Source organism: Mya arenaria, chromosome 12 (genome assembly GCF_026914265.1).
Source record: "Mya arenaria isolate MELC-2E11 chromosome 12, ASM2691426v1".
NCBI classification, from domain to species: Eukaryota; Metazoa; Mollusca; class Bivalvia; order Myida; family Myidae; genus Mya; species Mya arenaria.
This window is the reverse complement of record NC_069133.1, coordinates 45,599,065-45,612,842: the sequence shown is the minus strand read 5'-3', so window position 1 is coordinate 45,612,842 and position 13,778 is coordinate 45,599,065. Positions and strand designations below refer to the sequence as shown.

Below are 13,778 nucleotides of genomic sequence, written 5' to 3'. Positions count from 1 at the left end.
AATTGATTGAAAACTACATATTGGTATCGTATATTAAAAACTTACGAAATGATAGAATGCTAACTTATTCCATTTCATGTACATGCATTATATAATATAGTATGTCTCACCTTGACAGGTGTTCGACGAAGCATCACATTCATGGTTTGCTGCGTCGGCGCAATCACTGTCTACTGAACACGTCGTCCCAACCGAAGCTTAAACAAACAACGTGTATTAGTATATGTATAGCTCATGTAAAACGACATTGAATGTCGATATGGCTTTTTCACAAGCTCTTATATCTGCAAATGTCTTCTTACTTATGATCGACTAATTCTTGCAGTATAGGCTAGGTACCATTTAAACTATATTCACAGTGTGTGATTTTTACACGCTCTGATATGTTCTAGTTAAGTAAACACATTATAAATATTTTGCATCTGAATGTGTCGTCGTTTTTCAAGGTTTATTTAGATCAAATGCATTTCTACGATGTTAAAACCTTATGACAAGCGAGTGAAAGGATTATAGAAACGTGTATTTTTGCAAATAAATGCTTAAAATGAATTTCAAGAATGCTCAACAAACGACTTTTCACATTGAATGCTACATAAGACATCCATTTTTGTTAGAATTGTTTAAGTTAAAAAGTATACAATTACTAAGGGATTGGTGGAGTCTGATTAGTTTGCACGAATATATTAGATTTGATATAAAGTATTTAGTAATAGTTGGCCTTTCATACTGTAGGTGAAAATTATTCAAAAATGACATAAACCAATATTATCAGTTTGATTTTGCACACGTAATAGTTATTTTTAAAGTAAGTAGTACACGTATTAGTTAAGAATAGGAGGAGCGAGCGCTGCGAGCAAACCGTCTTTCTTACCAAACACATTTAACTTAATATATGCGGTTGACCGTTTTCGTTGCTGTAATGAGAGGTTGTCTTTAGATTTGGTCCTTGATAGTTTAGGCTTGAAATGTGCATCTAAATACTTATAGGTAGGAAACAATTTCTATTTCTTTTTTTTTATAAACCATTTCTCGTAGCCTCGCAAAGGCCCACCATGATCTTCGATTTTTCTAAATTTGTCTGCATTCAGGATTCATTGTAAAAACACTAATCAAGCTTATTTATGTTTGTAGATAAACAACAGTATCTGCAAAACTTGAACCGTCGGCCAAGAACATATTAATTCCGTAAAATTCACCCCTGATATAAATAGTCCACCTCTGTAAGAATGACTTTTGATATACGATAACAGATCATCGATGAACAGGTTAAAAATATCGTTGAAGTCACACAACCCTGTTTCGTGCCGATGCAACATGAAAAATAGTCAATAAGAGCAGTTTTCCCACCATTGTTCTTTTCTATATATGACTTAGGTTGGGAGATACATGTATGTCATTTCACTCTTATATATACCCTTTAACGCGCACACAATTATCGAACGCTTTTGAAAAGTCAAAGTAAAAGACGTACACTCGTTCATGCTTCTTAGAAATATATTTTGAACAATTGCTTGGGAGGTTGAAGATGTTATCGGTCGTTGCGTAACCACCGCTGAAACCGGCTTGTTCCTCGTTTAGTATATTGTTGTCCTCTGTCCACCGTGATTGCCGGTTACTCAATATTTTCATGAATGATTTGCTGATGCAATTATCAACTGATATAGCTCTATATTTCTAAGGGTCGTTAACAGAACCTATTTTATGTATATGTGTTATAATGATTTCACACAGAAAAGTAGGAATGTCATTGGCGTTAGCTTTTGTATTATTTTTGTACATACTTATCACAAAGAAAGTCAATTGCAAGTCGGGTACATTTAAACAACAGCTGCACGTGATTTACCTTTACAGAAATCGCCATCCTGTTCGAAATTCGATAGGCACGAGCATGTAGTAGCACAATTGCCGTTACTCAGACAATCTGACGTCTGTGAACATGCTGATCCAAATTCTGAAAACAGGGAAATAAAGTATATGCAAGTTTTTCATCTATATGCTACATTCATTTTATACCATTTTGAACTGCACTAATATATTTGGCGGTTGCTTTATTCAACATTCATTTTCTATCATTTTAAACTGCTATTTCCTATGCTGTGATCTCCCTTTACGAGCAGGATATATATCTGCCGCTACGTACGGAAAAAGCTGGATTTCATGAAATGAATTAATTAAGGAGTACCTGATATATATGCCGGTTGCTTTATTAAGGTTCCACAAAGAACGTTTGTAAGGGAATGGCAGGGCCTGCTTTCACATAGAATTTTAAGTCGCAATACAGACTAAGCAAGAACTTTTTCTGGCTATCTGATTTAGTTTTTGCGGTATAACCGACTTATATTATTCAAGTGGGTGGAATGTTTTGTATGCTTAGAAATATTTGCAGTATTTTACTTTCCGCTAAGAGAACGCTTACTTGTCCTGCATTCATTGCCTCCTGGAACTGTGGTATCACAAAAGGTGTTGGTGGCGTCTACACAGTCGCTGTCCTGGGAGCAGGAACTTCCAATAGATACTGTAAGAAGATTACAGAACTTTACCTGGTGATTCCTTGCACTATAGATTTGCTATCATTTAAACAATTTTTTCTTTGTGCTTTTCCACACGCTCTTACATTCGCGAATGTTTCCCTACTTTTTAAAGACAAATTCGGATAACTACTTAAGTAAGAACGTAAGTAACCTTTTTGAATCAGGACGTGTCGTCGTTTTTCGAATTGAGTATTTTTATATGAAATGCATTTCTATAATGTAAAATTTATTGATCAGTAATTGTAACAATTCTACGAACGCGTATTGGTGCAAACAAATGTATCTTGCCCTTTAAGTTAATTATCAATTGATTGAAAACTACATATTGGTATCGTATATTAAAAACTTACGAAATGATAGAATGCTAACTTATTCCATTTTATGTACATGCATTATATAATATAATATGTCTCACCTTGACAGGTGTTCGACGAAGCATCACATTCATGGTTTGCTGCGTCAGCGCAATCACTGTCTACTGAACACGTCGTCCCAACCGAAGCTTAGCTTAAACAAACAACGTGTATTAGTATATGTATAGCTCATGTAAAACGACATTGAATGTCGATATGGCTTTTTCACAAGCTCTTATATCTGCAAATGTCTTCTTACTTATGATCGACTAATTCTTGCAGTATAGGCTAGGTACCATTTAAACTATATTCACCGTGTGTGATTTTTACACGCTCTGATATGTTCTAGTTAAGTAAACACATTATTAATATTTTGCATCTGAACGTGTCGTCGTTTTTCAAGGTTTATTTAGATCAAATGCATTTCTACGATGTTAAAACCTTATGACAAGCGAGTGAAAGGATTATAGGAACGTGTATTTTTGCAAATAAATGCTTAAAATGAATTTCAAGAATGCTCAACAAACGACTTTTGACATTGAATGCTACATAAGACATCCATTTTTGTTAGAATTGTTTAAGTTAAAAAGTGTACAATTACTACGGGATTGGTGGAGTCTGATTAGTTTGCACGAATATATTAGATTTGATATAAAGTATTTAGTAATAGTTGGCCTTTCATACTGTAGGTGAAAATTATTCAAAAATGACATAAACCAATATTATCAGTTTGATTTTGCACACGTAATAGTTATTTTTAAAGTAAGTATACACGTATTAGTTAAGAATAGGAGGAGCGAGCGCTGCGAGCAAACCGTCTTTCTTACCAAACACATTTAACTTAATATATGCGGTTGACCGTTTTCGTTGCTGTAATGAGAGGTTGTCTTTAGATTTGGTCCTTGATAGTTTAGGCTTGAAATGTGCATCTAAATACTTATAGGTAGAAACAATTTCTATTTCTTTTTTTTATAAAACCATTTCTCGTAGCCTCGCAAAGGCCCACCATGATCTTCGATTTTTCTAAATTTGTCTGCATTCAGGATTCATTGTAAAAACACTAATCAAGCTTATTTATGTTTGTAGATAAACAACAGTATCTGCAAAACTTGAACCGTCGGCCAAGAACATATTAATTCCGTAAAATTCACCCCTGATATAAATAGTCCACCTCTGTAAGAATGACTTTTGATATACGATAACAGATCATCGATGAACAGGTTAAAAATATCGTTGAAGTCACACAACCCTGTTTCGTGCCGATGCACCATGAAAAATAGTCAATAAGAGCAGTTTTCCCACCATTGTTCTTTTCTATATATGACTTAGGTTGGGAGATACATGTATGTCATTTTACTCTTATATATACCCTTTAACGCGCACACAATTATCGAACGCTTTTGAAAAGTCAAAGTAAAAGACGTACACTCGTTCATGCTTCTTAGAAATATATTTTGAACAATTGCTTGGGAGGTTGAACATGTTATCGGTCGTTGCGTAACCACCGCTGAAACCGGCTTGTTCCTCGTGTAGTATATTGTTGTCCTCTGTCCACCGTGATTGCCGGTTACTCAATATTTTCATGAATACTTTGCTGATGCAATTATTAACTGATATAGCTCTATATTTCTAAGGGTCGTTAACAGAACCTATTTTATGTATATGTGTTATAATGATTTCACACAGAAAAGTAGGGATGTCATTGGCGTTAGCTTTTGTATTATTTTTGTACATACTTATCACAAAGAAAGTCAATTGCAAGTCGGGTACATTTAAACAACAGCTGCACGTGATTTACCTTTACAGAAATCGCCATCCTGTTCGAAATTCGATAGGCACGAGCATGTAGTAGCACAATTGCCGTTACTCAGACAATCTGACGTCTGTGAACATGCTGATCCAAATTCTGAAAACAGGGAAATAAAGTATATGCAAGTTTTTCATCTATATGCTACATTCATTTTATACCATTTTGAACTGCACTAATATATTTGGCGGTTGCTTTATTCAACATTCATTTTCTATCATTTTAAACTGCTATTTCCTATGCTGTGATCTCCCTTTACGAGCAGGATATATATCTGCCGCTACGTACGGAAAAAGCTGGATTTCATGAAATGAATTAATTAAGGAGTACCTGATATATTTGCCGGTTGCTTTATTAAGGTTCCACAAAGAACGTTTGTAAGGGAATGGCAGGGCCTGCTTTCACATAGAATTTTAAGTCGCAATACAGACTAAGCAAGAACTTTTTCTGGCTATCTGATTTAGTTTTTGCGGTATAACCGACTTATATTATTCAAGTGGGTGGAATGTTTTCTATGCTTAGAAATATTTGCAGTATTTTACTTTCCGCTAAGAGAACGCTTACTTGTCCTGCATTCATTGCCTCCTGGAACTGTGGTATCACAAAAGGTGTTGGTGGCGTCTACACAGTCGCTGTCCTGGGAGCAGGAACTTCCAATAGATACTGTAAGAAGATTACAGAACTTTACCTGGTGATTCCTTGCACTATAGATTTGCTATCATTTAAACAATTTTTTCTTTGTGCTTTTCCACACGCTCTTACATTCGCGAATGTTTCCCTACTTTTTAAAGACAAATTCGGATAACTACTTAAGTAAGAACGTAAGTAACCTTTTTGAATCAGGACGTGTCGTCGTTTTTCGAATTGAGTATTTTTATATGAAATGCATTTCTATAATGTAAAATGTATTGATCAGTAATTGTAACAATTCTACGAACGCGTATTGGTGCAAACAAATGTATCTTGCCCTTTAAGTTAATTATCAATTGATTGAAAACTACATATTGGTATCGTATATTAAAAACTTACGAAATGATAGAATGCTAACTTATTCCATTTTATGTACATGCATTATATAATATAATATGTCTCACCTTGACAGGTGTTCGACGAAGCATCACATTCATGGTTTGCTGCGTCAGCGCAATCACTGTCTACTGAACACGTCGTCCCAACCGAAGCTTAAACAAACAACGTGTATTAGTATATGTATAGCTCATGTAAAACGACATTGAATGTCGATATGGCTTTTTCACAAGCTCTTATATCTGCAAATGTCTTCTTACTTATGATCGACTAATTCTTGCAGTATAGGCTAGGTACCATTTAAACTATATTCACCGTGTGTGATTTTTACACGCTCTGATATGTTCTGGTTAAGTAAACACATTATTAATATTTTGCATCTGAACGTGTCGTCGTTTTTCAAGGTTTATTTAGATCAAATGCATTTCTACGATGTTAAAACCTTATGACAAGCGAGTGAAAGGATTATAGGAACGTGTATTTTTGCAAATAAATGCTTAAAATGAATTTCAAGAATGCTCAACAAACGACTTTTGACATTGAATGCTACATAAGACATCCATTTCTGTTAGAATTGTTTAAGTTAAAAAGTGTACAATTACTACGGGATTGGTGGAGTCTGATTAGTTTGCACGAATATATTAGATTTGATATAAAGTATTTAGTAATAGATTGGCCTTTCATACTGTAGGTGAAAATTATTCAAAAATGACATAAACCAATATTATCAGTTTGATTTTGCACACGTAATAGTTATTTTTAAAGTAAGTAGTACACGTATTAGTTAAGAATAGGAGGAGCGAGCGCTGCGAGCAAACCGTCTTTCTTACCAAACACATTTAACTTAATATATGCGGTTGACCGTTTTCGTTGCTGTAATGAGAGGTTGTCTTTAGATTTGGTCCTTGATAGTTTAGGCTTGAAATGTGCATCTAAATACTTATAGGTAGAACAATTTCTATTTCTTTTTTTTATAAACCATTTCTCGTAGCCTCGCAAAGGCCCACCATGATCTTCGATTTTTCTAAATTTGTCTGCATTCAGGATTCATTGTAAAAACACTAATCAAGCTTATTTATGTTTGTAGATAAACAACAGTATCTGCAAAACTTGAACCGTCGGCCAAGAACATATTAATTCCGTAAAATTCACCCCTGATATAAATAGTCCACCTCTGTAAGAATGACTTTTGATATACGATAACAGATCATCGATGAACAGGTTAAAAATATCGTTGAAGTCACACAACCCTGTTTCGTGCCGATGCACCATGAAAAATAGTCAATAAGAGCAGTTTTCCCACCATTGTTCTTTTCTATATATGACTTAGGTTGGGAGATACATGTATGTCATTTTACTCTTATATATACCCTTTAACGCGCACACAATTATCGAACGCTTTTGAAAAGTCAAAGTAAAAGACGTACACTCGTTCATGCTTCTTAGAAATATATTTTGAACAATTGCTTGGGAGGTTGAACATGTTATCGGTCGTTGCGTAACCACCGCTGAAACCGGCTTGTTCCTCGTGTAGTATATTGTTGTCCTCTGTCCACCGTGATTGCCGGTTACTCAATATTTTCATGAATACTTTGCTGATGCAATTATTAACTGATATAGCTCTATATTTCTAAGGGTCGTTAACAGAACCTATTTTATGTATATGTGTTATAATGATTTCACACAGAAAAGTAGGGATGTCATTGGCGTTAGCTTTTGTATTATTTTTGTACATACTTATCACAAAGAAAGTCAATTGCAAGTCGGGTACATTTAAACAACAGCTGCACGTGATTTACCTTTACAGAAATCGCCATCCTGTTCGAAATTCGAGAGGCACGAGCATGTAGTAGCACAATTGCCGTTACTCAGACAATCTGACGTCTGTGAACATGCTGATCCAAATTCTGAAAACAGGGAAATAAAGTATATGCAAGTTTTTCATCTATATGCTACATTCATTTTATACCATTTTGAACTGCACTAATATATTTGGCGGTTGCTTTATTCAACATTCATTTTCTATCATTTTAAACTGCTATTTCCTATGCTGTGATCTCCCTTTACGAGCGTGATAGATATCTGCCGCTACGTACGGAAATAGCTGGATTTCATGAAATGAATTAATTAAGGAGTACCTGATATATTTGCCGGTTGCTTTATTAAGGTTCCACAAAGAACGTTTGTAAGGGAATGGCAGGGCCTGCTTTCACATAGAATTTTAAGTCGCAATACAGACTAAGCAAGAACTTTTTCTGGCTATCTGATTTAGTTTTTGCGGTATAACCGACTTATATTATTCAAGTGGGTGGAATGTTTTCTATGCTTAGAAATATTTGCAGTATTTTACTTTCCGCTAAGAGAACGCTTACTTGTCCTGCATTCATTGCCTCCTGGAACTGTGGTATCACAAAAGGTGTTGGTGGCGTCTACACAGTCGCTGTCCTGGGAGCAGGAACTTCCAATAGATACTGTAAGAAGATTACAGAACTTTACCTGGTGATTCCTTGCACTATAGATTTGCTATCATTTAAACAATTTTTTCTTTGTGCTTTTCCACACGCTCTTACATTCGCGAATGTTTCCCTACTTTTTAAAGACAAATTCGGATAACTACTTAAGTAAGAACGTAAGTAACCTTTTTGAATCAGGACGTGTCGTCGTTTTTCGAATTGAGTATTTTTATATGAAATGCATTTCTATAATGTAAAATTTATTGATCAGTAATTGTAACAATTCTACGAACGCGTATTGGTGCAAACAAATGTATCTTGCCCTTTAAGTTAATTATCAATTGATTGAAAACTACATATTGGTATCGTATATTAAAAACTTACGAAATGATAGAATGCTAACTTATTCCATTTTATGTACATGCATTATATAATATAATATGTCTCACCTTGACAGGTGTTCGACGAAGCATCACATTCATGGTTTGCTGCGTCAGCGCAATCACTGTCTACTGAACACGTCGTCCCAACCGAAGCTTAAACAAACAACGTGTATTAGTATATGTATAGCTCATGTAAAACGACATTGAATGTCGATATGGCTTTTTCACAAGCTCTTATATCTGCAAATGTCTTCTTACTTATGATCGACTAATTCTTGCAGTATAGGCTAGGTACCATTTAAACTATATTCACCGTGTGTGATTTTTACACGCTCTGATATGTTCTAGGTTAAGTAAACACATTATTAATATTTTGCATCTGAACGTGTCGTCGTTTTTCAAGGTTTATTTAGATCAAATGCATTTCTACGATGTTAAAACCTTATGACAAGCGAGTGAAAGGATTATAGGAACGTGTATTTTTGCAAATAAATGCTTAAAATGAATTTCAAGAATGCTCAACAAACGACTTTTGACATTGAATGCTACATAAGACATCCATTTCTGTTAGAATTGTTTAAGTTAAAAAGTGTACAATTACTACGGGATTGGTGGAGTCTGATTAGTTTGCACGAATATATTAGATTTGATATAAAGTATTTAGTAATAGATGGCCTTTCATACTGTAGGTGAAAATTATTCAAAAATGACATAAACCAATATTATCAGTTTGATTTTGCACACGTAATAGTTATTTTTAAAGTAAGTGTACACGTATTAGTTAAGAATAGGAGGAGCGAGCGCTGCGAGCAAACCGTCTTTCTTACCAAACACATTTAACTTAATATATGCGGTTGACCGTTTTCGTTGCTGTAATGAGAGGTTGTCTTTAGATTTGGTCCTTGATAGTTTAGGCTTGAAATGTGCATCTAAATACTTATAGGTAGAAACAATTTCTATTTCTTTTTTTTATAAAACCATTTCTCGTAGCCTCGCAAAGGCCCACCATGATCTTCGATTTTTCTAAATTTGTCTGCATTCAGGATTCATTGTAAAAACACTAATCAAGCTTATTTATGTTTGTAGATAAACAACAGTATCTGCAAAACTTGAACCGTCGGCCAAGAACATATTAATTCCGTAAAATTCACCCCTGATATAAATAGTCCACCTCTGTAAGAATGACTTTTGATATACGATAACAGATCATCGATGAACAGGTTAAAAATATCGTTGAAGTCACACAACCCTGTTTCGTGCCGATGCACCATGAAAAATAGTCAATAAGAGCAGTTTTCCCACCATTGTTCTTTTCTATATATGACTTAGGTTGGGAGATACATGTATGTCATTTTACTCTTATATATACCCTTTAACGCGCACACAATTATCGAACGCTTTTGAAAAGTCAAAGTAAAAGACGTACACTCGTTCATGCTTCTTAGAAATATATTTTGAACAATTGCTTGGGAGGTTGAACATGTTATCGGTCGTTGCGTAACCACCGCTGAAACCGGCTTGTTCCTCGTGTAGTATATTGTTGTCCTCTGTCCACCGTGATTGCCGGTTACTCAATATTTTCATGAATACTTTGCTGATGCAATTATTAACTGATATAGCTCTATATTTCTAAGGGTCGTTAACAGAACCTATTTTATGTATATGTGTTATAATGATTTCACACAGAAAAGTAGGGATGTCATTGGCGTTAGCTTTTGTATTATTTTTGTACATACTTATCACAAAGAAAGTCAATTGCAAGTCGGGTACATTTAAACAACAGCTGCACGTGATTTACCTTTACAGAAATCGCCATCCTGTTCGAAATTCGATAGGCACGAGCATGTAGTAGCACAATTGCCGTTACTCAGACAATCTGACGTCTGTGAACATGCTGATCCAAATTCTGAAAACAGGGAAATAAAGTATATGCAAGTTTTTCATCTATATGCTACATTCATTTTATACCATTTTGAACTGCACTAATATATTTGGCGGTTGCTTTATTCAACATTCATTTTCTATCATTTTAAACTGCTATTTCCTATGCTGTGATCTCCCTTTACGAGCGTGATAGATATCTGCCGCTACGTACGGAAATAGCTGGATTTCATGAAATGAATTAATTAAGGAGTACCTGATATATTTGCCGGTTGCTTTATTAAGGTTCCACAAAGAACGTTTGTAAGGGAATGGCAGGGCCTGCTTTCACATAGAATTTTAAGTCGCAATACAGACTAAGCAAGAACTTTTTCTGGCTATCTGATTTAGTTTTTGCGGTATAACCGACTTATATTATTCAAGTGGGTGGAATGTTTTCTATGCTTAGAAATATTTGCAGTATTTTACTTTCCGCTAAGAGAACGCTTACTTGTCCTGCATTCATTGCCTCCTGGAACTGTGGTATCACAAAAGGTGTTGGTGGCGTCTACACAGTCGCTGTCCTGGGAGCAGGAACTTCCAATAGATACTGTAAGAAGATTACAGAACTTTACCTGGTGATTCCTTGCACTATAGATTTGCTATCATTTAAACAATTTTTTCTTTGTGCTTTTCCACACGCTCTTACATTCGCGAATGTTTCCCTACTTTTTAAAGACAAATTCGGATAACTACTTAAGTAAGAACGTAAGTAACCTTTTTGAATCAGGACGTGTCGTCGTTTTTCGAATTGAGTATTTTTATATGAAATGCATTTCTATAATGTAAAATGTATTGATCAGTAATTGTAACAATTCTACGAACGCGTATTGGTGCAAACAAATGTATCTTGCCCTTTAAGTTAATTATCAATTGATTGAAAACTACATATTGGTATCGTATATTAAAAACTTACGAAATGATAGAATGCTAACTTATTCCATTTTATGTACATGCATTATATAATATAATATGTCTCACCTTGACAGGTGTTCGACGAAGCATCACATTCATGGTTTGCTGCGTCAGCGCAATCACTGTCTACTGAACACGTCGTCCCAACCGAAGCTTAAACAAACAACGTGTATTAGTATATGTATAGCTCATGTAAAACGACATTGAATGTCGATATGGCTTTTTCACAAGCTCTTATATCTGCAAATGTCTTCTTACTTATGATCGACTAATTCTTGCAGTATAGGCTAGGTACCATTTAAACTATATTCACCGTGTGTGATTTTTACACGCTCTGATATGTTCTAGTTAAGTAAACACATTATTAATATTTTGCATCTGAACGTGTCGTCGTTTTTCAAGGTTTATTTAGATCAAATGCATTTCTACGATGTTAAAACCTTATGACAAGCGAGTGAAAGGATTATAGGAACGTGTATTTTTGCAAATAAATGCTTAAAATGAATTTCAAGAATGCTCAACAAACGACTTTTGACATTGAATGCTACATAAGACATCCATTTCTGTTAGAATTGTTTAAGTTAAAAAGTGTACAATTACTACGGGATTGGTGGAGTCTGATTAGTTTGCACGAATATATTAGATTTGATAAAAAGTATTTAGTAATAGTTGGCCTTTCATACTGTAGGTGAAAATTATTCAAAAATGACATAAACCAATATTATCAGTTTGATTTTGCACACGTAATAGTTATTTTTAAAGTAGGTATACACGTATTAGTTAAGAATAGGAGGAGCGAGCGCTGCGAGCAAACCGTCTTTCTTACCAAACACATTTAACTTAATATATGCGGTTGACCGTTTTCGTTGCTGTAATGAAAGGTTGTCTTTAGATTTGGTCCTTGATAGTTTAGGCTTGAAATGTGCATCTAAATTCTTATAGGTAGGAACAATTTCTATTTCTTTTTTTTTATTACCATTTCTCGTAGCCTCGCAAAGGCCCACCATGATCTTCGATTTTTCTAAATTTGTCTGCATTCAGGATTCATTGTAAAAACACTAATCAAGCTTATTTATGTTTGTAGATAAACAACAGTATCTGCAAAACTTGAACCGTCGGCCAAGAACATATTAATTCCGTAAAATTCACCCCTGATATAAATAGTCCACCTCTGTAAGAATGACTTTTGATATACGATAACAGATCATCGATGAACAGGTTAAAATATCGTTGAAGTCACACAACCCTGTTTCGTGCCGATGCAACATGAAAAATAGTCAATAAGAGCAGTTTTCCCACCATTGTTCTTTTCTATATATGACTTAGGTTGGGAGATACATGTATGTCATTTCACTCTTATATATACCCTTTAACGCGCACACAATTATCGAACGCTTTTGAAAAGTCAAAGTAAAAGACGTACACTCGTTCATGCTTCTTAGAAATATATTTTGAACAATTGCTTGGGAGGTTGAAGATGTTATCGGTCGTTGCGTAACCACCGCTGAAACCGGCTTGTTCCTCGTGTAGTATATTGTTGTCCTCTGTCCACCGTGATTGCCGGTTACTCAATATTTTCATGAATACTTTGCTGATGCAATTATTAACTGATATAGCTCTATATTTCTAAGGGTCGTTAACAGAACCTATTTTATGTATATGTGTTATAATGATTTCACACAGAGAAGTAGGGATGTCATTGGCGTTAGCTTTTGTATTATTTATGTACATACTTATCACAAAGAAAGTCAATTGCAAGTTGGGTACATTTAAACAACAGCTGCACGTGATTTACCTTTACAGAAATCGCCATCCTGTTCGAAATTCGATAGGCACGAGCATGTAGTAGCACAATTGCCGTTACTCAGACAATCTGACGTCTGTGAACATGCTGATCCAAATTCTGAAAACAGGGAAATAAAGTATATGCAAGTTTTTCATCTATATGCTACATTCATTTTATACCATTTTGAACTGCACTAATATATTTGGCGGTTGCTTTATTCAACATTCATTTTCTATCATTTTAAACTGCTATTTCCTATGCTGCGATCTCCCTTTACGAGCGTGATAGATATCTGCCGCTACGTACGGAAATAGCTGGATTTCATGAAATGAATTAATTAAGGAGTACCTGATATATTTGCCGGTTGCTTTATTAAGGTTCCACAAAGAACGTTTGTAAGGGAATGGCAGGGCCTGCTTTCACATAGAATTTTAAGTCGCAATACAGACTAAGCAAGAACTTTTTCTGGCTATCTGATTTAGTTTTTGCGGTATAACCGACTTATATTATTCAAGTGGGTGGAATGTTTTGTATGCTTAGAAATATTTGCAGTATTTTACTTTCCGCTAAGAGAACGCTTACTTGTCCTGCATTCATTGCCTCC

General features: G+C 34.9%; 1 protein-coding gene across 1 annotated transcript in view; it reads right to left on the bottom strand.

Annotated features, from left to right (window-relative positions):
* Positions 1-11,487, bottom strand: part of LOC128210731 (neurogenic locus Notch protein-like) — a 45,092-nt gene extending 33,605 nt beyond the window's left edge. The window contains exons 1-12 of the mRNA XM_052915085.1: positions 11,455-11,487; positions 10,925-10,997; positions 10,352-10,459; positions 8,620-8,706; positions 8,090-8,188; positions 7,517-7,624; positions 5,786-5,872; positions 5,256-5,354; positions 4,683-4,790; positions 2,417-2,515; positions 1,844-1,951; positions 111-197 (exon numbers count right to left, since the gene is read on the bottom strand). Of these exons, the coding sequence (XP_052771045.1) occupies positions 111-197; positions 1,844-1,951; positions 2,417-2,515; positions 4,683-4,790; positions 5,256-5,354; positions 5,786-5,872; positions 7,517-7,624; positions 8,090-8,188; positions 8,620-8,706; positions 10,352-10,459; positions 10,925-10,997; positions 11,455-11,487 (1,096 nt within the window). The remainder of the gene's footprint in view (positions 1-110; positions 198-1,843; positions 1,952-2,416; positions 2,516-4,682; positions 4,791-5,255; positions 5,355-5,785; positions 5,873-7,516; positions 7,625-8,089; positions 8,189-8,619; positions 8,707-10,351; positions 10,460-10,924; positions 10,998-11,454) is intronic.
* Between the last annotated feature and the right edge of the window lie 2,291 nt (positions 11,488-13,778).